General features: G+C 37.4%; 1 protein-coding gene across 1 annotated transcript in view; it reads right to left on the reverse strand.

Moving 5' to 3' along the window:
• LOC106699643 (probable flavin-containing monoamine oxidase A) overlaps positions 1-25,785 on the reverse strand; it is a 64,757-nt gene that overhangs the window by 11,467 nt on the left and 27,505 nt on the right. Inside the window, exons 8-10 of the mRNA XM_023337982.1 lie at positions 21,162-21,262; positions 10,883-11,041; positions 5,455-5,541 (exon numbers count right to left, since the gene is read on the reverse strand). Of these exons, the coding sequence (XP_023193750.1) occupies positions 5,455-5,541; positions 10,883-11,041; positions 21,162-21,262 (347 nt within the window). The remainder of the gene's footprint in view (positions 1-5,454; positions 5,542-10,882; positions 11,042-21,161; positions 21,263-25,785) is intronic.

Raw genomic sequence — 25,785 nt, forward strand, 5'->3', positions numbered from 1 at the left:
AATCTGACATTCTCTCTTTCATTATTGTGGCATTTAACAAATAGAAATAATTTTGGTAATTCTGACTGACAAAACAAGAGAAGTTCTGTCTGATTTAACTTGAGCTAGTGAGAAAAAAATGGGAGCGTGTTGCAATGCATCTGTTACTTATGTAAACTTCTGGTTGACTACATATAAGTGGTATTTTTTCTCGCTTTCAGATTGTATGGGAGCAAAGCATGAAATGAAAACAGAAAAATATGAGAGAGAAGGCTGGAAAGGCAGGCCAAATTACAGAGCTGAGGAATGAGAAATCTAAGACAGAAGAAATGAGCGTTGGGGAGAGCGGGAGAAAGATGGGCCTGAATCTGACAGCGGTTTGAAACGCTGTGATAAAGAGTCAGAGGGAGCCGGAGAAACAGGCGGCGCTGCTGCAGGATGATGTGGCAGGTTTTTAATTGATGTCTATATTAAACTGAGGGCAGGAGAATGCAATATTTCACATTCTAGGTCTCACTTTCTGTGAATAGAACATGCATTTTGTTCGCATTAGTAGAAATTATAAAAATACAACTGTTATTTGCTGCCGAATTATTCTTGCATCTTGATCTTTTTACATTTTTGGACATTTTATCACCTTTTTCACCGTGTTTCTTGATGGTTTGTGCTTCGCCAAATGTTCAAAGCGTCTAGATATTGTTTTATAGCCTCAAGCTGCTTTAAAGTTCTCCTGACCATCTGAGACATTCACAGGACAGCTGGATTTAGAGATTAAAAAACACACAAGTGGATCTTGTTTACTAATTAGGCATAGGATTTATTGAGGAGTCTCAGAGTAAAAGGGGTATTACAAAACAAATTCCCTTTTTAGACTTTTAAAGAATTGTAGTTTACAATTATTCACAATTTCTTGTTGGTTTATCATGTAAAATAAAGAAAAACATAAAAAAAAAAAAAGAAAACTTGAACATTTCCAGGCACTTAAATACTTTGCCAAACCCTGTTGATTAAAAACATCGCATGTAATGAAGAATTCTTCTGTAACACAGCATGGCTTTGTAAACTGAGGCAATTTCTACAATTGTGAGCTGCAGCTTAACTGCTCTGAGTGATAATAAGACAAATTAAACTGTCAGCATTGAAGGCACTGAATTAGATGCTTTTAAAGTGTTTTGCTGCACAGCTTAAAAGCTATCGCTTTGTGCCGTCGTTCAGTTACACGAATTGACATTTTTATTGGTCACGTATAGCCGGTATGTGCAACATGGGCTCAGTTAGCAAGAGAAGGGGAATGTATAAAAACGTTTTTAAGATTTTCAAAGCATATATGTGGATTAGAAAAGCTGATCTACGGCGTGCGGTGAACCCGGGTGGAGAACCGCTGTACCTGCTGAATATTTGATGGGTCCAAGTTGACTCACTAACATAAACCTGCAATTTTCCCGCTTAATGGGAAAGCGGAGGAACGTAACCGTTCTGAGCCCGGTGAGACGCGGCGAAGAAATTAAAATGATCTTTTGAACTCGGAGGCGTTCTTATCTGTACATTTATCGTCGGGGACGTTCGGATAACAGTAATTAAAAGAAGGTGGAGGAGAAATCTGATAACAATTTAGCGGCCATGAAGAAAATCAAGGGAAATCTTTCCGCCGCTTAAGCAGCCTTCATTCATTATTCTGGCTTTACTCAAAGTAATTGTTCTTAAAAGTGATGTCCCCCCTGAGTCTCTTTGTCAGCGAAGTGAAATCATGATATCTCCCTTAATGTTGCTGCCTTGGGTTTGCTCAAGGCGCTTTTCCTGGCTGGCTTTCGATGGTACAGTATAGGAAAAGCAGCCGAGGAGCTGGAATCATACATCCGGCATGATTAATGTACTGTTTCACATTTAATCAATGTGCACTGTGCATCATGTAATGCAGCTAAATAGCTGTTCTGTTTGTGTGTGACACAACATGATTAGGGCAAAAATGATATTCCCAGCAGGTATTTTCCTCTCCAGGAGAGTGGCTGTGTTGAGGGTTTCATATTCTTTCCTGTCTGCCCTTCATGGATTTAAAGGGAACCATTTTAAATCAGATTAATGCACCTTCTGATTCCCTCTTTGGAGATTCCTGATTAAATTTATGGAATAGAAAAAGAAATGTTTCCTCTTCTGTGTAAGAGAAAATAAAAAAAAGACACAAGCAAAGGAGGAAAGTAGAAAGTAGGATTTAAAATGAGGGAGGTGGGGAAAAAAAGACACGACCAACGAAAAGGGACATAGAAAAAAAAATCTGATTTACCAGAATACGGTCAAAAGTAAGTGGGATAATGCATATTCACTCAAAGGTAGAAGATATAACATTGAGGGTAGAGTTTTAACATAACAGAAATGATGCTGTATAGTTATTAAAAAATGTTTAACGGAGTAGGGGAATGTAAAGGAAGAAAAAATGTGCAAGATGTGGATAAAAACAGATTATAAGTAGTAAAAAACTGCAAAAATAAAAGAGGGATGTGCAGATAACAGCAGAGATATGAAACTTATAAAGTTCATTGGCAGCAGTGACAGTTATGGAGTCCAACAGCTGCAAAAGGAAGGATCTGTGATGACGCTCAACTGGGCACCTAACCAGTAGCGAGTGCAGCTGTATGGCTATACGCACCGTGTGCACCTTGAGATTTTCCTTTGAGTTAAAAAAATAATCTATATAATTATTGTACTTTTTACTGTTTTTCCCCTTTGCTATTCACAAAGTTGTGGAAATAAATAAAAATGCTCTTTTGTGTCAAAATATGTAACCCTTATTTGGGTGAGTCTGTGGTGGTGGGCACATGTCCATCCTAAACTTGAAAGTTATTGGTCGATTTATTTTTATTTAGAGGCTTGGCACTTTTTCTGTAAGCTAAATGTGATGATGCAGTGAAGCTAGCTGAAAATGAATAAGCAGACTTTTAAAAGAGGGGTTGACTGAACCCTGCCTGAACCTTTTAGCCTGTGTGCTTTTACAGGGTTGTTTTTTTTTTTACTTAAGTGCTGACGGGACACCCCATAGCTTCTCCATTGACTGACCGTGACATCTGCCGCGCTTTTCTCCAGCGTCATGCTAGGCTGAGTGAGCTAAACTGTTAAATCCAGTCAAACCGTTTGTCAAAACAAGTAGAAGTTAAGAAAACGTTGTTGCTTCACATCCTCCTCGGGAATTCTCAGATAAACCACCTGAACCTGTAATTGTCAAAAAAAAAAATTAAAAGTAGGCTATACAGGCTATGTGCCTGTGTCTCGTTGTACGGGATGCATCAGGCTTCGTGTGGATCAGATCTGCTGTTTCTGTGCCATGCGCATCACGTTCCTGTATCATATTTGAGTGGATTAGGTCTGTGCGGGTCATGCGTGTTGGAGATGTTGCTGCGTTTGCTTATTCATTAGGTGCAGTGATAGTTTTGTGCGTACCCTCCGATATCATCCTGCACCTAGGATGGAGGAGTCGGTCAATAAAAGGAGCTTTCAAGTTCTGCAGCAGATTCATGATGTTAAAGTAGACAGAGTTCGTCTGTATTAGAAAGTAGAAGTAAAAGGGAAGGAAACGAGCGAGAAAGTTTGAAATATGTTTGTTTTATCAAAACAGGTCCAGGATCTCAATGAGACAACCTGTATATTTATAAAAGGTCAACTCTTGTTCGACTTTGAAAGATAAATTTTTCATACTCATCAAACTTGAAAAATATTACAATCAAATTTCGTGTGTTGTTTGCCAGATGGGAACATTAAGATGTGCGAAACCATAAAACACACCTTGGAGAAGAAATTGTTGCAAAAGGGTTACGACGCAACTTTCATACGACCTGAAATCCTTCACTCTTCAGCGAGAAAGTTTTATACACGGCAATGGAAAACATCTGACAGCTGCCGATTTTCACAGAAGTGGATGTTCCATAAAATCCCTGAATCTAAAGGCCTCAGATAGAGAGCTAAATATGAACAGACAGAAGAACAGTGGCATTTATGACAGACGAAAGCATTTTTATTCAAAGTACACATTACGCGTAAAAGTAAAGAGCATCCAGCATGAAGACATCGTCCTGCCTTCAGGGCTTCATTGGTTAAAGTTGGTGACTTTCTGTTTTTTGATCTATTTAAACCCAGAGTTCCTCTGAGTTTACAGTAGCTATTGAAATTCAGAACACATCTGCTTTCCTTTTTTAATAATAGTGTATAAAATCAATAAAGTGGTTTATAACCCTGTTGGATGGGAGTTGGATTTTGCAGGTAAATTACAGCTAGTAGTTGAGGCTGGTTTTACGTGCCGCTACCTCACTTAGGAGCATCTCAGAGTAATGAAATGTGGAGGAATCTCGACTCCAGGATTTAAGAAGGGATTGTGCTCCAAGTCATTCGTGGCCACAGTTATTGAGCAGTGCAGTACATCAACACAAAGGAGAATAAACCGCATTCCTACATTGGCTGCTTTGCAAATTTACGCTTCCGGAGCTGCATTGTCTTTCAAATTTTACACATGCTCTATGGAAAAAAAAATAAAATAAGTGAACGGGCAAATTTTCTGAGAACAATTCAAGCCGGGGTTCACTTCACTACATTTCACTATAAAATCCATGCAAGTTTATGGACATCTATGCAAAATTTACTTTTTTGAGAATTTTATTATGTTGTATTGTTATTCCCTCAAACACAAACACTTTGTTGCTTTGACTCAGTCTAGCATGTTTGAGAAATCCTAGAATCTCCCGTGGCAACCAAAAGCAGCCCCACGTATTTCCCCTAAGCTCCTCCTTGTAGCTTCATTTCCGCACTCCGCTCCTTCAGACTAGCGGCAGCAGCAATCGGCAAAATTGCTGCTGGTGGAACTACTTAGCTTATCAAACTGAAACGCTCCCAAAAAACGGTTGTAAACTGCATCAATGGACGACATGGAGAAGCATTGTTGTGATGACAAGATGAAAGAGGAATGTTGGAAACGGTTCTTAAAGAGACAGAAGCCAATTTCAAGGAGTCATATACAGTATATATTTTGTTTTATAAATACATTTTTATAATAACTGAAGATAACCTAGTAACTGGTGTTATTAAAAACAAAATAACACAGAGATGCATGATATGTTGGAACATCAAAACGCGTATTTTTAGATTTCCTTGAACAAATCTTGCTGATCAGACAGTTATTTTATTATCATGCTGCATTTTTTCTCAGCACATTTACAGTCAGGACAATTAAACACAGACGTATATATATTCATAAAATTGGCTCCAATTATAGAGGATTATAATGCAAAAAAGCAAATGCAGCAGAAGCAAAGAAGGATGCACCTTCCTCATTTCCTTAAATCCTGCCATGCAGAGTTATCATGGACACTTGACGGACTGAATTTTACAAAATAAAACGTCAAATGTATCTTTTTATGCACCAGTGTTTGATTTCAGAGCAAAAACATTGGGTTTATATCAAACTACAAACACTTTGACCGCTGAAGGACTTACTTTCTCCTCATAGTGAATGCACGATGCAGCCTCAGGACCAAGGTACTTCACCAGACTAGAAAGCACAGCTGTTCTTCTTTCTCCAGCCTGCAAACAGAGAAAATCCGGGCTCAGCGTTGTACCAGCAGCGCTTAGCATTTAAAAGCAGAGCGGCATACTGCTGAAATAATAATGCACATCCGTGTTTTTCCCAGCTCAAGGAGGGTTTTTATTTTGTGAGGAGCCACAACATTGAGCATGAAACCAGGAGGAATGTAAGAGTGTGGAGGAATAAAGGAAAGGATGAAGGGACATGCAGTGCAGCAGGGATGAGGGATCAAAGCTGTAATTTAATACTTCCTGCAGCTGCTGCCTTAGATGGACAACTGTTTACTAAATGGCATTTTGGTACACACATGTGTTTTGTTTACAATTGACTGTTTTGTTTCTAAATGATGTTTCAATATGAATTTGCTTTTTACAATGTATGTTTGTAGCTTGAAGCACTTTGTTTCAGCTGCTGCTAGTCTGGAGGAGAGGAAGATGAAACAGTTTTAAAGAGCTTTATGAATAAAACTGGCTTGGATTAGACTATTTTACTGTGTAATCTGTATTTGAATGTACTTTGTTGGTCTATGATGAAAGACTAAAATCTTGTAGAAAGCTTTTTTGGATCTGGAGAGTAAATGTTTTACCTCTTCTTTGCAAAATATCTCAAACTCAAAGTGGATGGAAAGCATTTGCTAAAAACTAAAAACTGTTATTCGTGCCCCAGATTCTCAGCTAACTTTAATGGGGCTATTTTAGTACATGAATATGCTTTGATATAATCTTTATCCACCAATTTTATTAAACAGATGTTGTACAGTGTTAATTTTAAGGCCTAGAGTCTGAATGAAAACACACTGCTCAGAATTGTCTAAAAACTGAAAAAATTATAACTGTGTATAATTGTATTAGTAAACCCCTTAAAATACAATTTAATTAATTAAGGTTTGTGGTAGTAATGGGACAATATTTGACAATTGGAGTGTTTTTATTAGTAAAGATCCAGATGTATGAAATCTGTAAACTTGCTCTTATATATCATGTATCATGTTAGAGTTCCATCAGACATTAAGGTTGCAAACAAATTGCAGGCAAGACGTGAGAGAGAAAATGTGAAAAAAATGGTAATAACAGAGCGGGAAATAACTCAGACAAATCTCAGAAGGGTAAAAAAAAAAAAAAGAGAGAAAGAAAACGAGAAAGTGGAGAGGAAAAGCATTTGAACCATTCAGCAAAACAATGTAAGCAAAACACAGCAAAGGAGAAAAATGAGACTCAAAGGAAGAAGATATAAACAACACGGTGAGAGATGCAGAAAAATTGTAGAAAGGATGAGCAAATTGGAAGGGCTGGGATGGAAGAACAGACAAACTGACAAAAGGAATAGAGATAAGGCAACGTACACACAGTTCCTGACTTGTCTTATCTGTCTCTACTGCGTCTCTTTGTCTCCGCCGTCTCCCTGCTTATGACCTATTACTTCATCCCAAAGAAAAAGAAAAAATTAGGATGCCCTCTGTGCTATTTGAGGAAAACAAACAACAGAGCTGCAAGAGTTTAAAATAGAAGTAAACGGAGGTGGGGGAGCATCAGAGGTCCATCCACCATTTTAAATTGCATTAGAAATGTTTATTTAAATCCTTGTTGATACATTAGAAAAGAAAAGAGGGTAACATAACGCCACCGTGTGAAGCAGTAGAGGCGCATTGATTTAAAATGAACCTGATTGGTTCTTGTTTTGTTAAACGCAGGTCACCTCACACCTCATTAAGCAAGCAAAGCTTACAGACAACAACAGAAGAGCTCTGCAGCACTAAAGCGTGGGCTTGTATGCTCAAAACATAAATAGAACATTTACACGGCATAAAAAGCAAAACTGCAAAACTAAAATGTAGCTTACTCGTAAAAAGGTACAGCTACACCACGGATTTATAAGGAAGGGTAAAAAGTTTTCATGCAAACCACACGTGTCAAATCCGGCAAACAGCAACTATTTATGTGGCCCTCAAGGCTCAGGGGTGTCGAAACTTTTTGTCACCTGGCCAAGAAAAGGGAAAGAACTAAAATCAAACAAATAAAATTGTCAAAGTTTGTGGTTCCTTTGGTTTTGGATTTTGAAAATCCAAAACATAAAATGGGCATCTTGTTTTGAAATTCTTTTGGGCTCAGTATAACAAATTTATCCTCAGTTATAAGAGCAGAAGTTGGGGGTTACTGTTTTTTTTAAATGCTTTCTATATTTAGCCAAATTCCATAAATTAAATAAAAGTTGATTTTGGTGCGGGAAAATCAGTAAATGTCTCTGGATAAACGTGGATCTGCTTATAAGAAAAACTTGGTGTGAGAAAATGATGATGGTGATAATTTCATCCTGATTTAAAAGTAAAAAAGTAAATTTGGATGGGCCAGAAGGGCCACAAATGGCCCCCAGCCCACACTTTGAACACCCCAGCTTTAGAACACCATAAAAATCAAATCAGTTTTTTGCATAGTGTCAAATTACAATGTGAAAATACGTTAAATATGTAATTTTGAGACATGGTCCTTGTATTTTGATTGATTCTTTCCCACGTTGACATTCAGAACAATAATTTTCGAGTCTCTCTTGGTACTCCAGCTTCCTTTCACAGTCCAAAACCATGACTGTTGGGCTAGGATAGATTTATTAGACTAAAGTTAGTTAAAATTAGTCATAAATAAGTTCTCTGTCATTCAGCAATCTAAAACTCTTGCTGTGGGAATTCATGTAGGGCAAGAGGGTCCAAATGAAAAATGACATATCCGATCAACAACTTCATCTTATTTAAACAGCACATGCTGTGCATAATTGTAACCTTTATGCCCGCTTGCATCACACGCTACCACATTTCCTCTGTGTTCAGAAGCAGAGCGGCAAGTGGAGGTTAATTATTAAGAACCTTTTGCTGCTCGTCTCTGCAGGGTGACAGCTACTGCAGCTGCAGAGCGTTAAAGCAAGGCAGGAAAACGACCTAAATTGCAAAAACAACACCAGACACAATGTTGGGTTTTGTCTTTTTTTCTCCCTGAGTAAAAACAAAAAAAAGTATTAAAAAAGGGGAAAAAAAGCAAAGGAATTATATTCTTGTCGGCTATGAGTGCAAGAAGGGTTCCTGGTGAAGATCTGGAACACTTACAGCTGTTTGAAAATGTTAAAATTGTTTTTACCCGCCAAAAATTAAGCAGAATAGAACCAAGAAGGAACATTTTCACCTGGAGTAAAAAAAACAAGAAGTACAAAAGATCATTGGCAGCAACAGCGCCAACAGCGACTTACAGTGTTTTCACACCTGATAGTCCGGTAGACTTGGTTCAAATGGGGACAGAAATTGCAACATTTGTTACATTTTCAGCTGGTGTTGTTTGTTTTCACACTGAACTGTGTCAAACCAAGCAAACCTTTTGAAAAACCTGTTCAACTCCTCACCTGTGGGGGCGCTGCGTCAAGAACCACTGAAGGAAATGACCCAAAATCTCAGAAGAAAACACTGAGTGCCACTGTTTTCTTTGCAAAGTGTAAACAAAAATAGAGCAGAGTCAGATCTTAGTGGTTGTAGGATTTCTCTTTTGTCTGTAGAAAAGACAAAATAGACTCACAAGTTTGATTTAGCTGTATTTAGTTATCTGAGCTTTATTTCGCTTCCTGGTCTCCGGTCTGCTCTGTGTTCACACATTTATTCAAACCGCACCAGAGTTTGATTTTTTTGGTCCACATCAGAGATTGATTACGCATTCACACCTCCCCAAATGAACCAGACTTTCTAGGCAAAGGAACTAGAATCAGATTAAAGCAGACTAAACAGGGCTGGCGTGAATGCACCCTTAATTTACAAAAGAGACGGGACTAAACACAAATAGTTTGAGCCAGGAGCTAAACAAGTGGATTTAGAAGATGCCCGTAACAATTATGTCAATTGCTTTTTCTGTGAAATAAAGACAGCTAAATACAGTATTACTCTTTTAGGAAAGAGATACAGCTAAAAAAACAAAAGCACTGAGCTAAGTGTACTTTCTAAAACCAAAATTCAAGAATTAACGCCAAAGGTTTAATCACCAGGAGGAGACGGTTTTAAACAAGAGCAACTGACCTGCTAGCAACAGAGAATAGCTCCATTATTGGCTTCATACAGGAAAAAGACCTAGCTAATCACAAAAACATGGAGTCAGGTATACTTTCTATTCTATTTTAGCACTGCAAAAGAGGTCATGTCAACAACAGCTTTGCCATTTATTTCCTCTAGGGAAAAGACCTGGCTAATCAGAGAAACTGAGCTGGACAAAAACAAAAAGTAAAGTAAAGAGAAAAGAGATTCAGTTGAAAAACAAAAGCACTGAACCAAGTGTACTTTCTATTGGACAGAAAAAGACAAAAACTAACATCATCAAAAGCTCTATGAAAGGTTTCATCCCAAAAAGGAGACCCTGTTGAACAGAACACTGAGTTGGTAACAACAGAGAATGGCTCCATCATTGGCTTTATACAGGAAAAAAAACACAGCTACACACAAAAATATGGAGTCAGGTATACTTCCTTTTGGAATAAAAACCGCAATTACAACAACAGAGTTGTCAATTACTTTGTCTAGGAAAGAAACTTCGCTAATCAGTGAAACTGAGCTGGACAAGAAAAACAACAACAAAAGAAAAAACTACTCGCAGGTACTGGCAGTACAATGTCCACTAATGATTTCTTTCCTGGAGTAATCTTAATAAAATCTTTTCTTTCACCTCACAACCAGAGCAAACATAAAGCAACATCTTCATTTTCCAGCCAATTAACACCTAATGAACTAAAAGCACCAGATGTCCATTGCAGAGGCCACTTAGACATAAATGTCCCTCACACTGGGTTTTGTTTTGGGCCACTTAAAAATGCTTTTATCTGCTATATTTTATGAAGTAATAGCCACTGCGAGCTGGCAGCAGCACCCCCCCCTCCATCCGCCTCATTCCTGGATGCAATTTTCTTAATGCTGCACTCAAGTAATATTGTTATTATGACAAGACACAATACTCTGCCTTTGTCTCCACACACAATGGAAATCTGCACCAGCCCTCAACATGCAGTCAAAATTGAATGAACCTCTCTGTAATGCTAATATAGCCTGTTATTTTAGAGTAAATGGGAAATAAATAAATGTTTGAAAACATTTTAGTTTTCGTGACCTGTTATTCCTGCCCAATATTTGAGCCTTTTATACCCACGCTTTCCTCATTTTACCATTAGCATGCTGCATGACTTCACATGAGATCATGCAGAATTCAAATCAAATATCAAACAAGCCTCAGGAGCGGCTGCTGCATGCAGGATGAGAGCTCTGCTAAGATAAACACAGGTTCATAATAATCTGATTAGACCGGTCTCAGTCCCTATTGACTTTACCTCTCTCGCGCTCCAAAGAGTCGCCTGCTGGCCGGAAATGAAGCCCACCAGGGCCGGGTTCCCACGTGGGCTGGTGGCGTCAAAGGTGACACAGAACGGACAGTCGGTGGAAGATCCTGCCACAATTTCTCCGGAGAAACCGTTCTCCTTCCAAAAGGCCTGCAGGAAGACAGAGACGTTCCACCTCCATCAGCGGTTTCAAGTTAAATTCAAGTCAACAATAAAATCCTGAATGAGATGTTCAATGGGCATCCAATTTTGAGAACAAAGATAATAATGAAAGGAGGAGTTTCTTTGATTTTCAGCAGGGGAGCATGACGTGGATCCACTCAGAGGCAGAATTGTTTTAAGCTGACAGCGCGGGGGCCACATTATGATGAGTGATTTTTCTGCTAATTCTTACTATTATTTCTATTTCTGCTGTGTTTACAGTAGTGGTTTATTTTTTACAGGTGTGGAAACAATAATACACTTATTCCCCTCAGTCAGGAGGTCAGTTTATGTCCAGACGGGCCTTCAACACCAGTTAAAAAAGAAAAAGGGAAGAAAATAATGTGGATATTAGTACTTACCCGATTTGATTTATTTATTTTTTTACCAAATTTAATTTTATTTTCCGTTTTGTCATTTATCTACCCGTGATGTTGTGATTGTTGTGAAGCACTGTGGTCAGCAGAGGTTGTTGCAAATGTGACACATATGTAGCAGGGTTCTGTAGACATTTGTAACTGTTATTATTAATGTTGCGCATTTTAGCTATGTTTAATTTTACAAATGCTAACTGCTGCTCACTGGGAGCTTTTGCACCGCAGTTTGTTCAGGGTTATGGAAGTTAACCTACTGGACCTGAGATTAGCATAAAAGGGTCAAACATAAAAAAACTTTCACTTGACTTCCTTGTATGACTAAAACATTTTGGTTCAGATGATGATGTGATGTTACAAATATGACCCAGGGGCCACCAGACATTCACATTATATTTCTAACATATTCATTACTGTGCTGACAATGTAAAACTTCCATCATCCAGCCTGAACGTTTTACAAATTCTTGCTCTCCACAGTTAAACCTTACTAACAAGCATAGATCAGTATTTTTTAAAGGCTGTTATAGATGTGCAAACTAAGGAATCCGTCCTCCCTGAAATTTTCACGTTCTGCCACAAGCACAAACTTTTTTCACTCTAGTTTTCTGTGATTTGCACAAAAAATCTGAAAAGTGTGGGGTGCACATGAACCTGCAAGTATTTAGAGATAAGTCTTCACCTCCAGTTCTTTGAAAAATACCTCAAGGTCTGTCCGACTGCATGGAAAGCATCTGTGAGCAGCAATTTTCAAGTTTTGCTACAGATTCCTACTGGATTTGGGTCTGGACTTTGACTAGGCCACTCTAACACACAATGGCCCAGTCTCCACTCTTGTGCAGGCTCAGTTTTTCTTCCAGAACTATCCTGTATGTTACTCCATCGTAAAGTCTGACCAGCTTTCTGCCTTATGCAGAATTAATCTTCTGATCCCGACGGTATTTTGCGTGAAAGCCAAAACATTTTGATCTCATCTGAACAGAGCACCTTTTTCCACATGTTCGTGTCGACTCCAGAGTTTTATTTCTGGAGTGAATGACTTTTAGTTGTCTAGCTGAAATACTCTTCCATCTAAGCTGTGGATCTTTGCAGCTTACCAAAGTCATTTTTGCACTTCTTGGCTGATTAATTTTGAAGATGTCTAAGCATGTTGGTTAAGGTGGACAGCTATGTCTTGATATAGTTGTGCCATCAAATGCTGGACTGAACAGAGCTCTGTAAAATTTTTAAAGCTTTGAATAATATGTGTTGGTCTGTCACATAATGTTCCTATAAAAAACAGTTTGTAGGTTTAATATAAAAAATGTAAAAACTGTTTTGCCAGGCGTCTCTAGCTGCAATAGAACTAAATCCAACAGTGAATGCTCCTTATTTAAAAAAACAAACAAAAACAAACAAACATTGCAATAAACAGCAGAATCACAGTTTCATGTTTTATTTCAGTGAGTGACTTGTAAACATCTTTATTAGGATCGCTGTTTTATTTTCTGAACAAATGAATCAAACTCTGAATTCGGAGGCGCTGATTCGAGTCAGGCAATGTCACGCTGAAGACAGACATGCATGACAAGAAGGTGTTTATTTTTGGCTGTAGATGGGAAATTGGCAGCTGGAACAGATTTATTCTCAATATTAATCTGAAACCGCACACAGCAAATCAGGACAGTTATTTTCCTGGAAGCTCGAAAAGGAAGAGCAAAGAATACAAATGTTCATGGAGAGCTGACAAGAGCATCCTGGGTTGCTTACATAATGTTCAAAAAAAGTGCTATACAAATAACCTAGATTTGATTTGATTACTACATGTGTAACGTAACATTTTTAAAAAAAAATTTTATGTACATTTTCCTGTTAATGTTTCACTTCACGGATGTCAAACTCATTATTGTTTGACATGAATGTTCTTAAAGGGTTCAGTTGTGCCAGAATGTATTGATAAAACCTGTTCACAAGCTGTTGAAATATCAATAAATTCTTAAAATGAAATCATATTACTGAACATCTTTTGTACTTTTTGTGATTTTTTTGCAATAAAAATCAAAGTGTTTGTGGTACTAATTTGGTAATATTTGCGCTTATTTATGACGGTATATGTGACTTTACATTACTCATTGTATAGATCATAGACTATAGTTTAACATCAATCTATTAAGGCAGAAGCAGCTACAAGTAAAGTTTTTGACAATTTTTGAGAAAAATCTACAATAAGCTCTCAATTATGCATTAGTGCAAAAAAAGTGCAAGAATTTGTTGATTTTCCATGACAATTCTTAAGAAACTGGAAGGACTGATATAATTTGGCAGTAAGCAGATAAAAACTGCATTGATTTGGCTGATAACATAATATTTAAGCACATTTAGTACTTAGTCTAGAATCTAGAGGGCCACATAAAAGGCTACGGCCGGATTTGGCCCACGGGCTTCGAGTTTGACACGTGTTTTACTCTATCCAAAGCAGAAAAGTTGTTCATCTTTTGCCATTTTAAAACAAAATGTGGCATCATATTCCACAGGTTGGGGCAACGCTACTTCAGAATAGATGTGATGGGAGGCACCCGGTAGAAGTGAGCTGAAATGACATGAGGACTGATCTGCAAAAAGGCAGAAGGGTTGGATAACACGACTGACTAGGCTGATCCAGATGAGTGACAGCCCTCTGAGCTGTTTGGGGGTGGGATGGTGTCAACCTGTCAGCTTAATTAGTCACCGTGTTTGTCTGGAAGGATCATGTCTACATCCTTCAGCACAACCAGCAAATGTTGTGCAAATGTTCTCATGAAAAAATAAGAATTTGGCTCCCTTTGCATATGCTAGTTGTAGCCTGCCGGCGACTTCGTGTAATGATAAGAGCCATAAATGTAGCAACAACAAAGGCTTTTGGGTAGGACAAACTGTTTTGAATCTGCACCAAATAACACTCACATTACATTATTTAGGCCTCTTTTCATTCCGGCTAGGATTATATAAACATCTGTACTTTCACCAGAGATGAAAACGCGGGCCTGTGTTTGCACAAGTTCAGCTGTTCAACACAAACTTCTTACTGTGACAATTTTTATTGTTTTCAGATTACTGTGCAGTCGGATCGGACGTACATCAATTCTACACTCATTTGACAGCAGAAACAAAATTCTTTATGCATTTTTCCATTGCAAACATTGATAGGACAATATTATAATGAGGTTAGGCTATCATCAGTACAATAGCTGTAAAAAATACAGTTTACATCACTATTCTTCATATTAGGAGACTGATCTGCTCACTTTATTTTGTGTTACAAACATTCTTGTGCATTTATCTTTGCTTTGCATCAGGATAACGTCACATGCAGGAAAGAAACTGCAAAGAATGAGTCCTGAACTTAAAGAACGATGTTTTGGATCATCAACAACTTCAAAGTGGGAGTTTCTGCTGCACCAAAACTGCTTTTCAGGACATTACAACCTTTTTCTCCAAAAGAGAGAATAATTGGATCACCAGTGCAGAGCCATCTCGACATTGGCAACAGCTTCTAGTGAGCACTAAGACCAGCTGTGCCCTGATTTTCTAATCTCAAGGTCAAACGGACAAAATCGCCCAAACCATGCAACATGTGGACCTACAAGCAGGAAACATCAGATTCACCCAAATCCAACAAACTGTCAACTTAAAATATTTAATTTTAGACAAATTAGATCATTTTCAATCAGGATTTGATCCAGACATCGATATCCAGCATGTAAGATGATCTAATTTACAAATTAGATTCTTAGTCATAAATTATGAATAAGGATCAACCCTGGAAATTTGATGCATTTACTAATCATTAACTATCCTGTTTGCTATATAAAACGTTTGTAGCATATAAACACAAAAGTTGTCCAAAAATCCAAACAGAGTTTGTGCTACAGCCAAATATCTTGGCTTTATATCAGTTTTTTTACATCATATTTAGCTCAGTTTTTATTTTTATCCCTAGCAGAAAGTTTGTGTTAGCATGAAATCACTGAGTCCGTTAATGTCCGATAAGGTACAACGACAGAAAACACACTCTCAAGCTTTTTGCATTGAGAAACCATTTATTTGGCTTCATATATTCAATCTTGTTCCTATTTTATTCCACTGTCAGGCCGTTCTGTTCAGTGTAAATTCTGAGAAAATTATCGAAGGCCAAAGTAGAGGGAATAAAGAGATGGGTAAAACGGTGAAGAAATATCCACAACACATAATGTGACAGTACTGTCAGGATTTAAATGTGAGTGTAGGAGGTTAAATCAATAACAGCAACATGTTTTTCAGCTTTAGTTACACCTATTCACCAGACAAATGCAGAAAACTGCCTTTGTGTTTCCTGTCTTTCACAGATTTCAGCTAAAGAAATTGTAGATCATAATGTTATTACAACCATATCATGATTTTTAGACTGAAGCATACCAGTGAGTTTGGTTTTTATAATTTTCAGTTCTACTTAACAAGCAAAGAAATGGTAAAAAATGAACAGTAATAGAAATGATCTGTTCCAGGAATAAAGCAGAAAAAGTGTAATTTATTTCCTTTGACACGTAAAAAATATATAGTCTGCCAACATTATATTTACTGACATAATATGTAAACAACTCAAAATCAACTGGAAGGTCAAGGTTGATTGTTGTTGTTGTTGTTCTTTGTCCTCAACAAGCATAAAAAATAATGTATGCCAATGATTTTTCTGGCTTGATAATTTTTATGCAATTTATTTCCATATTTACATTGTTCAGAGGACCAGTTATGTGTTTTCTGAAACTGCACAATTAAACTATGTTACTTTAAGTTGCTATAAAAATATCAAATTTGACAAAGAAATTTGGCTTTGTAGTTTAACACCTTGAAACTGGGCCACTGTCTCTTTAAAAACTCCTGACTTTTTGAAACTCCGCCTTCAGGAAGCCATCACAGCTTCGCTCCTCTATTTACCCTTTAAAGTTTTTAACCAGCATTTCACTTAGAAGCAGCTCGCAGTGATGCGCTGTTCCACCAGGTGTTTGCTAATTGCTGCTGGCTAGTCTGAAGGAGCAGAGTGGGGAAGCTATGGCTTGGAAACTGCAGGAGGAGCTGCGTCTTGAAGGCGGGGCTAGCTCTACCCAAGCGTTTAGCACAACTGGATGGTTGCCGTGAAGATTAAAGGATTTCTTAGACATGAGAATCAAGGCAACACTCCAGGTATGTTTTTGACGAGGGGACAACTTTATAACCTGGTGTGAAGGTCAAATAGAGTCAATTTTACATAACGCTGTCCCTTTAAGTATAAATAATCTGCAGTGCCTGGCATATTTCTTAAAGTTTTTTTTAATTTACAGCAAAAATAATACTCCTAATTGAATAAAGCCCCAAAGGAGGGGCCATCTGTGAGCACACGATACAAAATTCTACAAATTTACCAGCAATTTTGGAGGCGAATGCCTCCAATCTGCTTTATAGGATTCCTTTTCTACATTCAGGCCCTATTAAACTACATGAAGACGACTCCATTGCTACTGGCATTGCCTCGGTAAATAACCTACCACTTGGGGGAGGGGGGCATTGTCACTGGTAATTGAAGAGACAGATGCCTTCGCCCGCCTGAGAAACCCTCCGTGGACTCAGACCGTGAGAGGGACAAGCTGGTGCTTCAAAGATTGCACCCAATGGGGGGATAAAACTAATCAAGAATGCAGACTGAAATATTTATGCTGATAATGCAAAATCAGCTTGGCGAGTTGATGGGGCAAAAGTGTTGCTGCGCGCTGAACGAGGATGTCATCCTAAAGAGAACTCTGCTGCCATCTGTTATCACGAGTCTCCGAGTTCCTCTGGTTATAGGTTTTCACACGAGAGTAATTCTTAGCCACTCTCTGAGATGTTCCCGCCAGGGAGACGGGAAGCAAGATGGCAGTTTAGTGCACTAAGCTCACTCCTCCGCTCGCATCAACAGGGACTGCTGGTGGTTCTTGATGTCATTTTAATGGAGCCGCTTGTATTCTCCAGAGCGCATTCCTCTCAAGCCGTTTCCAGTCAAAACACCGGCGCCGTTCGGAAATACCTCCCTGAAAACGGCCTCAAAAATGAAAAGAATAGGCGCTGCGATGACAAGATCCCACAAACTCAGAGCCTTGGTGGCCACTGCAAGCAGCGATTTCTTTTTCAGTCTCCAGTGAAAACAAGGACTTGACAGAAGGTTGAATTTTAGATCTGAAAGCTTATAACTGTTGGAAATTTAAAAAATTTCACAGTACAATGTGAGGAATAAATAAAGTCAACATACAGTATCGAATATTGCATGTTTTTGGAAGAACTTGAGTTCAAAACATATAATAATTACAACTTTGTGAAATAAAAGAGAATGGAAGGTGGAGTGTGTTTCCTTGTTTGTATATTTAGATGTTCACAAAACAAAAACTTGCAAGCAAAACTTCTCTGCATGTGACTTTAAAGTTAAAAGTAGATACTTTGGTCACTGTCCAATAGCATTAAGGCATAAAATCTGTGCCAATCACTGCAGCAAATCAGAAGAGATATTGCCTGCATCCAAAGCCATATTAAAGGATGGAGAATGGAAGCACTTAATATTTATTTTTATTGCAGATAGCTACTGCATGGTTTTAAATACACATATATAGAGAAGCTACATAATTTTAGAGCATATTTTTAATTAGGAGAAACTCAAAAATGAGTTTTTAATTTTGAAAATTTTAGTAATAGAACTGAAATGGTAATTTTGCTTTTGCTGTTTGTGGGGAAAAAAGGGCAAAACAACCAAAACTCAAAAGGAAAAATCACTGTGAAAAACAGCAGAGGAGAATTTGAAGCAATAAGTTTTCAGTGAATAAACAGTCTGAACCTGCCTCTTTATTTTTTATACTCAGACATTTTAAAGGAAGTCGCTTTTATTATGTAACATTTGGTTCATTCGGGCTGCAGGCAAGAGCAGAATTTACACAGATAACAGGAAGTGACAAAAATATATTATTTTTTCACAATATATATATTTTTTCTCTACTTTAGATGCATGTGTAGCTGTAAAATTAGATCCACTTGTTTATCTGACCAGAATTAACAGCTTTGGTTATCTTTAGCTCGGTAAAAGTTAACATAGTGTCCTCATCTTGAAGCAAACAACCAATAAGTTCAACATATAATAGCAAAAGGTTGTGAGGTTGGAGTTAATTATCCCGAATTATCCTGAATTTCCCCTCAGTGGGACAATAAAGGACATTTCTATTCTAATTAGAAAACTGCTAAATCAACTCCGGCATAGCATTAGACATGTCAAAGAGAAAAGGACTGGATGTGCTGTAGGAGAAAGATAAGCATATCATAATGGAGATAAGATTGTTTTGTGACTTCCTTGAGACTTTAAAGAGCACTTTCAAGTTCCCCTCAGTGAAGTAGCTTGCATCTTCTTACATAATTAATACAAAACTACAGAAGAAGAAAGCAGCAATGAGGCACAAGCTGAAGTTAAGGATCCATATAGAAATCTCTCTTCCTTTAAGATGAAAAATACATTCTTCTTATTTTTAACATGCAGGCAGCAGAGAGTGACAGAAAACATGGAGGGCAAGGGAAATTGAACAAAACAAGCACCTCACAGCAGCGTATTGAACCGCGGAAGCTGCTGTCATGTCAGATGTGGCCCAGCCGTCAGGCCAGCAGGTTGCCATGTCTGCTGCTTTTTTAATCATTCTTTCAGCTTCGTTTAAAAGTGTTTTTTTTCTCCTTATCTTTTCCCCAACACTTCAGCCAAGTATTTTCCATCCTCCAGAGGAGAGCGTACCCTATACTTTACCTTTGTGACCTTAATTTGAGGTCTGCGAGACCTGCCCCCCCTCAGGCTGCAACGCACAGCTGTAATTAGTATAAAGTGAGCTCTTCAGTCATGCATGAAACCGGCGACTCCACGCAGACACGCAGGAAGAGGACCAGCGCTTCATCTGAGCCACACTGTCAATCAGCCAACAATATTTTACGTGTTCCCGCGAATCTAAATGTGTCCCGCTGTGCCACCGAGGCGCAGATCTAATAAATGTTTGCATGAGCACTAATGACCCTGCATTCATTACAGCTGGCAAATTTAATCTACTAACAAGGTGCATTCTGGTAATTAATGGTGTGGTTGGAAAGTACAAAATGAAGATGAAAGAAAATGAATCTCAGATGCTGTGCAAAGTCTTCAGCTCTGCATTTATTTGCGGTTTGAAGCTGAAGCTTCCAAAGCTCATTTTTGTATATGGAGAATTTAATTTTAGTGAAATATGTGAACACATTTCAGAGTTATATAAGGGTGTTAATGAAAGCTGATTGCAAACTTGCAACACAACCAGCCTAGGATCTTTCTGGGTCTCCTATAAGTTTATGTTAAACTTGACCCTCATTTAGGTCACGTAGAACTTGCAATGCAATTTTGAAAATCAATCAAACATACAACGGTGCGATATCATCTGTTGTTTGAGTCTGGAATGATTGACTTTGTCAACCAACAGAACAGCAAACAGTTAAACGGGTTCCAAGCCCCACAACTTAATAAAATTGAATGCCCAAAATAAAATATGTAAAACAGAGTGCATTTAATCACAGAGGTAAACGAAGACAACCAGACACAAATCAACCAGACAAAGACAAATTAGGTAAAATATTTACCTACAAGCAACTATTTTTCCTTCACTGTGTAAAGTTAAATTAAACTCATTGTGTTCTGTTTTAGATCAGGTAGAATTGCTAGAATTATTTCTATTTGCTAAATGTGGTATATGAGCAACATAAGATTTTAGCAACTAGCAAAACACTAATATTTTTATCCATTTTCCCCAAAGCCTTCATATTTATTGCAGAATTCGGAGAAACAATACTCCAGAAACTCCTTCTAAAAATCTTTTAAAACAAAGCTAAATGATATTTTGAAAAATAATAGCCTCAACATTGCATAATTATTTGTATATTAATCAATCAATTTAGATTATTTGTATAGCACTTTCTCTTTGTCTTTAATCCTGGTAATAATCTTCAGGTGACAGAAGGCTGACTTTAACTGTCTCTATGTGGCTCTGAAGGTTCCGGTCTGATACCAGATCCAAACACAATAACTTCACTTTTGTTTCTGTTCAGCTGGAGAAATTAAGACACATCCACATATTGTTATAAGCATCTGTTGAGTTGATGGATGTGTTTAGAGTTACCTGGTGATATCGAAATGTAGAGCTGTGTATCATCTGCATAATTATGGTAGCTAATCTTATTTTCTGTTACAGCGTAAGCTAATGGGAGGATATAGATATTGAATAGGAGGAGTACTGGGATTGAGCCTTGGGGTACTCCGTACTGTAGGCCTCTCAAGGAAAATAATGGGATTTTTGCATATTTCCTGGGAAACAAACCCATGTAACTGTCACAGAAGTATCTGTTCAGGATGAACAGTAATGCTCTGCAACACAGATTGGTGACTTTGCATTTCTATCTGGCCTGTATTTCCAAACAGCTGAGCAGATTAACACAGATAATCAAATACGGATCACCTTTTACCCAAACAAGATGGCATGACAGACAGGATAAGACACAGACTGTAAACTCTTCCAACGTTTAAGGTCAAATTTTATCCTCACTGAGACTAACTCGGTCGCAGAAACATTTGGCTGTTGTCAGAGAAGCATTCGCAGGCGGCATTAAATGTCTTCAGATATTTTCTAGTGATCCGCTGCTACTCACCGTCTGATATGTTACAATAAACTTCATCATATGGCCGACAGGCATGTTCTGGGTGAGGAATTCTCTCATGCTGGGCAGCGCCGGCTGGTACTGGATCTTTGCTGGAGGATAAACAAAGACGGGACATAACTCTTATAAAGCAACTACAATAAGAAGGTGGAATGGAAAAGCATATTTTTCATGCAATTTTTGAACATTTTCATGGCTTTGCTTGTTTTTTGTTTCTCATGGCTTGTCTTTGTCATCTGTATCCTTACTCTCAGAAAAGGAAAAACAAATATATTCAGAAAGAAAAAACTAATCTACATTGGATTTGACCTTTCACATACAAACGTTGTTTTTCTAAGAGCCAACCTAAAAATGTCCTTGCTGGTTTTGATGTTGTGGCCTGGACAAAGTTTTTATGTTTTCATTACCTCAAGAGGTGCCAAAGTGAAAAGAGTAGTCCTCTCTGAATGCCTGTCAAAATATACCAAGGTTTTCTTAAATGGACGCTTTTATTTAGCCAATTTAAAAATTCAGAACGCTTTGGGATAATGCCATCTCTGAATCTAATGGGATAAATATATATATATATATTATTGACTGTAAACTAACTGAAACTTCTTTCATCTATTTTTGCGTAAATCTGAAAGATTTGTGTTATTCTTTATCTTGTTCTGAGCATCAGTAACATGTTTTAAGCAACGTTTCGTTCTGATCAGATATGATGATTTAATGACCATTTCCTAATGGCTCCATTTCAGTTGACATGCAATCGATTTCAGTGTCTGCTCTAAACATACAGAGACTTTCTTGCTTCCTTAATTGCCGGCTTGTTCAGCGGGAAAAAAGTAACTCATTCTTCAGACTAATTTTTGACAGATTAGAACCTATTAATTTAATTTACTGAGCTTATCAAAGGTACCCCACACAACGTCTAATCTAAACTGACTTGTTTCCATGAAGGTTGATTTCCATAAGGCTACACAACTGTTGTCTCAATATGTTGAGACGTTTTTGTCACCACCACTGCACTGAGTTAACTGTTCTTGATTGGTTTCTACCAAGCGTTTGATTTTCACTATTTAAGACATTTTGTTCCCTGAAGACAAAGATTCAAATTCCTCAAGGTTTAAAATTGTTTAGTTTTCAATCTGTTCCATTTTCAAACTTTTATTTTACCAGTGTTATTTCTTTTTATGACTACCAAACATCTTTGTCAATTAATGTCAGTATTTTTGTAAATAAACATGTTTTGTAACTTAAATCAAGCAGTTTTTATTGGTCAGATAGGATTAATCACTTCAGCATTTCAGATTAATCGCTCCAGAAAAGAAACTATTAATTAATACAACACCTAAACTAATCTTTGTTGTCAGTCAACTCCCACAAACTAAAGCTATTTTGCTCGTTTCTTGCAGTGCTAATCCCCAGGAGGCAAAGCGAGACCTTTTCTGAACGCCTGGCAGGTGAGGCAACATCTGGCCACAAGCCAGGCTATTAACAAATGAACCACAGGAAAGAGGTGATGCATCATTTTTCAACTGTCAAGACCTGCCACTAACCTCAAAACAATGCTGAACTAAATTTATGAGCCACCGGCAGTAAAGTTGAATAACTGGGAAATGATAAGTGGCAGCAAACTAATTTGACATGGTCACATAGCTGTTTGAAGGACACCAGCACATGCATAACTTAAAGCTTGTCAATAGGTGCCTCATGCTGGCGCCTATTTGTTTCAGCTGATTGAGAATTAGCTTGAACTTTGTTTGAATCAGATACAATGTCTTGTTAAAGTATTCCTAGTACAAATTGTGACGAAAATCATTTGGATTTTATGTAATAACTCAGCAGAAAGTAGCGCATAATTATTAATTGGAGGAAAAATACATAACAGTCAATACTTTTAAGAGCTGATTTGTGTTGCACTTAAAGATGGCCGTCTCCCAGGATTCATTAACAACTTTGCACCTCTAGTGGTTGACATTTCTGTCGGGTTTGTGCGCACAAACAAGATATTTAACTTCAGTTCCACTTTGCTCTCAATAAATACATTTTAAGTAAATTTTTATAATAAAAGCAAAAGATTTTTTTTTTCTTTTGCGCCCCCTTTAGGGAATACAATAAACGTTTATCTTGGTGTTTCACATAAACACCAAGATTGTGACAAGAAGGTAAGATATACTTGTGCATGCAATCTTTTTTAGTCATAATCAAGAACATGTGGCATTGAACAAACTCTCAAACTCTCTTGAGAGTGGCTCAAACTCTCAAACTAAATGTTGTAAAAATGAAAAGAAAGTCTAAAAAAAACCCTCTAAAAGGCAGTTTTTCCACTAAAGTGACAAAATCGGATCACTACTCTTCACTTTTTCAGACACCCATCAATTTCTTCTCTTGGCCTTTAGAATGTGCATTGCTTTTGGCACCTTTTGAAGACCTTATTGATCATTCTCCCATGCTTCTCTACAGGGGATACAACAAGGAAGGGCTTAGTCTGTCAACGACAAGATCGACTTTTCCAAAAGAATCTCAAACATAAATGAATGGACCTTCTTTATAGCAGCTAAAGGATCCATTAAAGGAGCAGCAGCTCAAACCGTTGCCTCATGAAGTGAAGCAACGCCCAATATTCATGTTTTTATTTCTGGGGTCAAAGACTTTTAAAGTGCTCACAAGATGACAACTCAAAGTTGTTTTTTGCAAACTCTGAGTGCAGCATCATTTAACCAGCAAAGAGAGATGAGTCCATAGAGAACAAGGACATTTTAGGTGTAAAATTAAGAGTACTGACAAAGAATATGTTGTGACAAGGTTATTTGTATTTATATTTTTAATCAGTATCAACACTTGATGAGCCAAACATTTTTTTTACGTATTTTTATGGATTAAATAAAAGGAAAGACATTTTTCTCACACTGTCTCAAGATAAATCAGAGCAAACTTTTCTTCCTTTAGTTTAGCTAATTACCTAAATTAATTCTATTTGCTAAATGTCAGAAAACTTCACATTTTTTGTAACTTTCCTTGAATTCAAAAGTTTACATACATTTGGTCAATATCAGGAATAACTGTCGTTTAAACCATGTGACTTGGGTCAAAACTTTTTTACTTCTTTTTTTCTAATTTTTTCTTTTATTTTTCCTCTTTCCTCTTCTTTTGATTAGTTTTTTTTCCTTGCATGATTCCCATGGTCTTTAAAGTTTGCGATTTACACACTTCCAAGATATTTTAAACAGACGCAGTTCATAACTTTATAATTAATATATTATTTTTTTCTTCTCTTTTCTGTTTCCCCTACATCAAATGTGTCAAACTCAAGGCCTGTGGGCCAAATCTGGCCCACCACAGCTTTTTATGTGGCCCTCTAGATTCTAGACTAAACACCGAGGGGCTTAAATATTATGTTATCATTCAAATCAACGCAGTTTTTAATCTGTTTACTGCCAAATTATATCAGCCAGTCCCTCCACGTTCTTGATAACTATTATGGAAATTCAAGCAAAATCAACAAAACCCCTCACTTTTTTGTGCCAATACATAATTGGGAGTTTATTGCAGATTTATCTCAAAAATTGTCAAAAAAAACTTTCTTACTTGTACTAAACAGCTGCCTCAGCCTTGATTGATGTCAGATTATAGTCCATGATCTCTACACTGAGTAATAAAAAGTCCCATTTACTGCCATAAATAAGTGCAAATATTGCAAATATTTCCAAATTAGTACCACAAACACTTTGATGTTTTATTGCAAAAATCACAAAAGGTATCACAAAATACTGGAAGGACTGAAAAGATGTTCAATAATATTTAATTTTAAGAATTCAATGATATTTTAACAGTTTCTGAACAGGTTTTATCAATATGTTCTGGCACAACCGGCCCTTTAAGAGCATTAATAATCTTAATTTGGCCCTAAATGAAAATGAGTTCGAATCACCCCAGCCTTGCATGGTTCTCAGAGCCTTGACATGGCTTTCAATCTGACATTTCTGAAATGTCTTTACAGACTCAATACATGTAGCCACATAAAGAATCTGTCAGAAGGAGATGCGCTCATTCTGTGTTGATATTCAGAAAAAAATATGAATGCTAGAACTTGATGAAAGATGCTTTAAAAATCATTGGATATATGCAGGATTGGGACATAAAGGAAAGTGTTCCAACATTTTAAAAGTAAAATCTACCCAAATCCTGCAATTTTTTGAAATTCTCACAACATATCTTTTCATGGTATATTAAAGACCAAGTGTCAACACAAATTCTGGTGTCTAAACCTTGCTTCCCCAAGTTGTCTTAATCTCACCTTCTCATTTTAAAGCACCACTGCATTTCATCCTGTCTCAGTTCATTTTGACAAATACACCACTAGAAACCCGCTGACCTTCCTTTCTCAATTTCCTCTGTCACAGAGATCCGAGTCAAATCGCAGTAAGAGCCCAGGAGAAGGCTTCAACATTTCATAATGCCGTCTTAACCCTCGTTCGATCCTAACATTCTGTTTACTTCTCTTGCCCTACGTGTCAAAGATGACCCACCCTAACAAAAGCCCCAACATAAAGCAAATTAACTGGATTTTAAATCCAAAATCTATTTTGCATGATGAAACAATCTGTTATTTATCAATTCAACTCAGTTTTAT

Source organism: Xiphophorus maculatus, chromosome 8, assembly GCF_002775205.1.
Source record: "Xiphophorus maculatus strain JP 163 A chromosome 8, X_maculatus-5.0-male, whole genome shotgun sequence".
NCBI classification, from domain to species: Eukaryota; Metazoa; Chordata; class Actinopteri; order Cyprinodontiformes; family Poeciliidae; genus Xiphophorus; species Xiphophorus maculatus.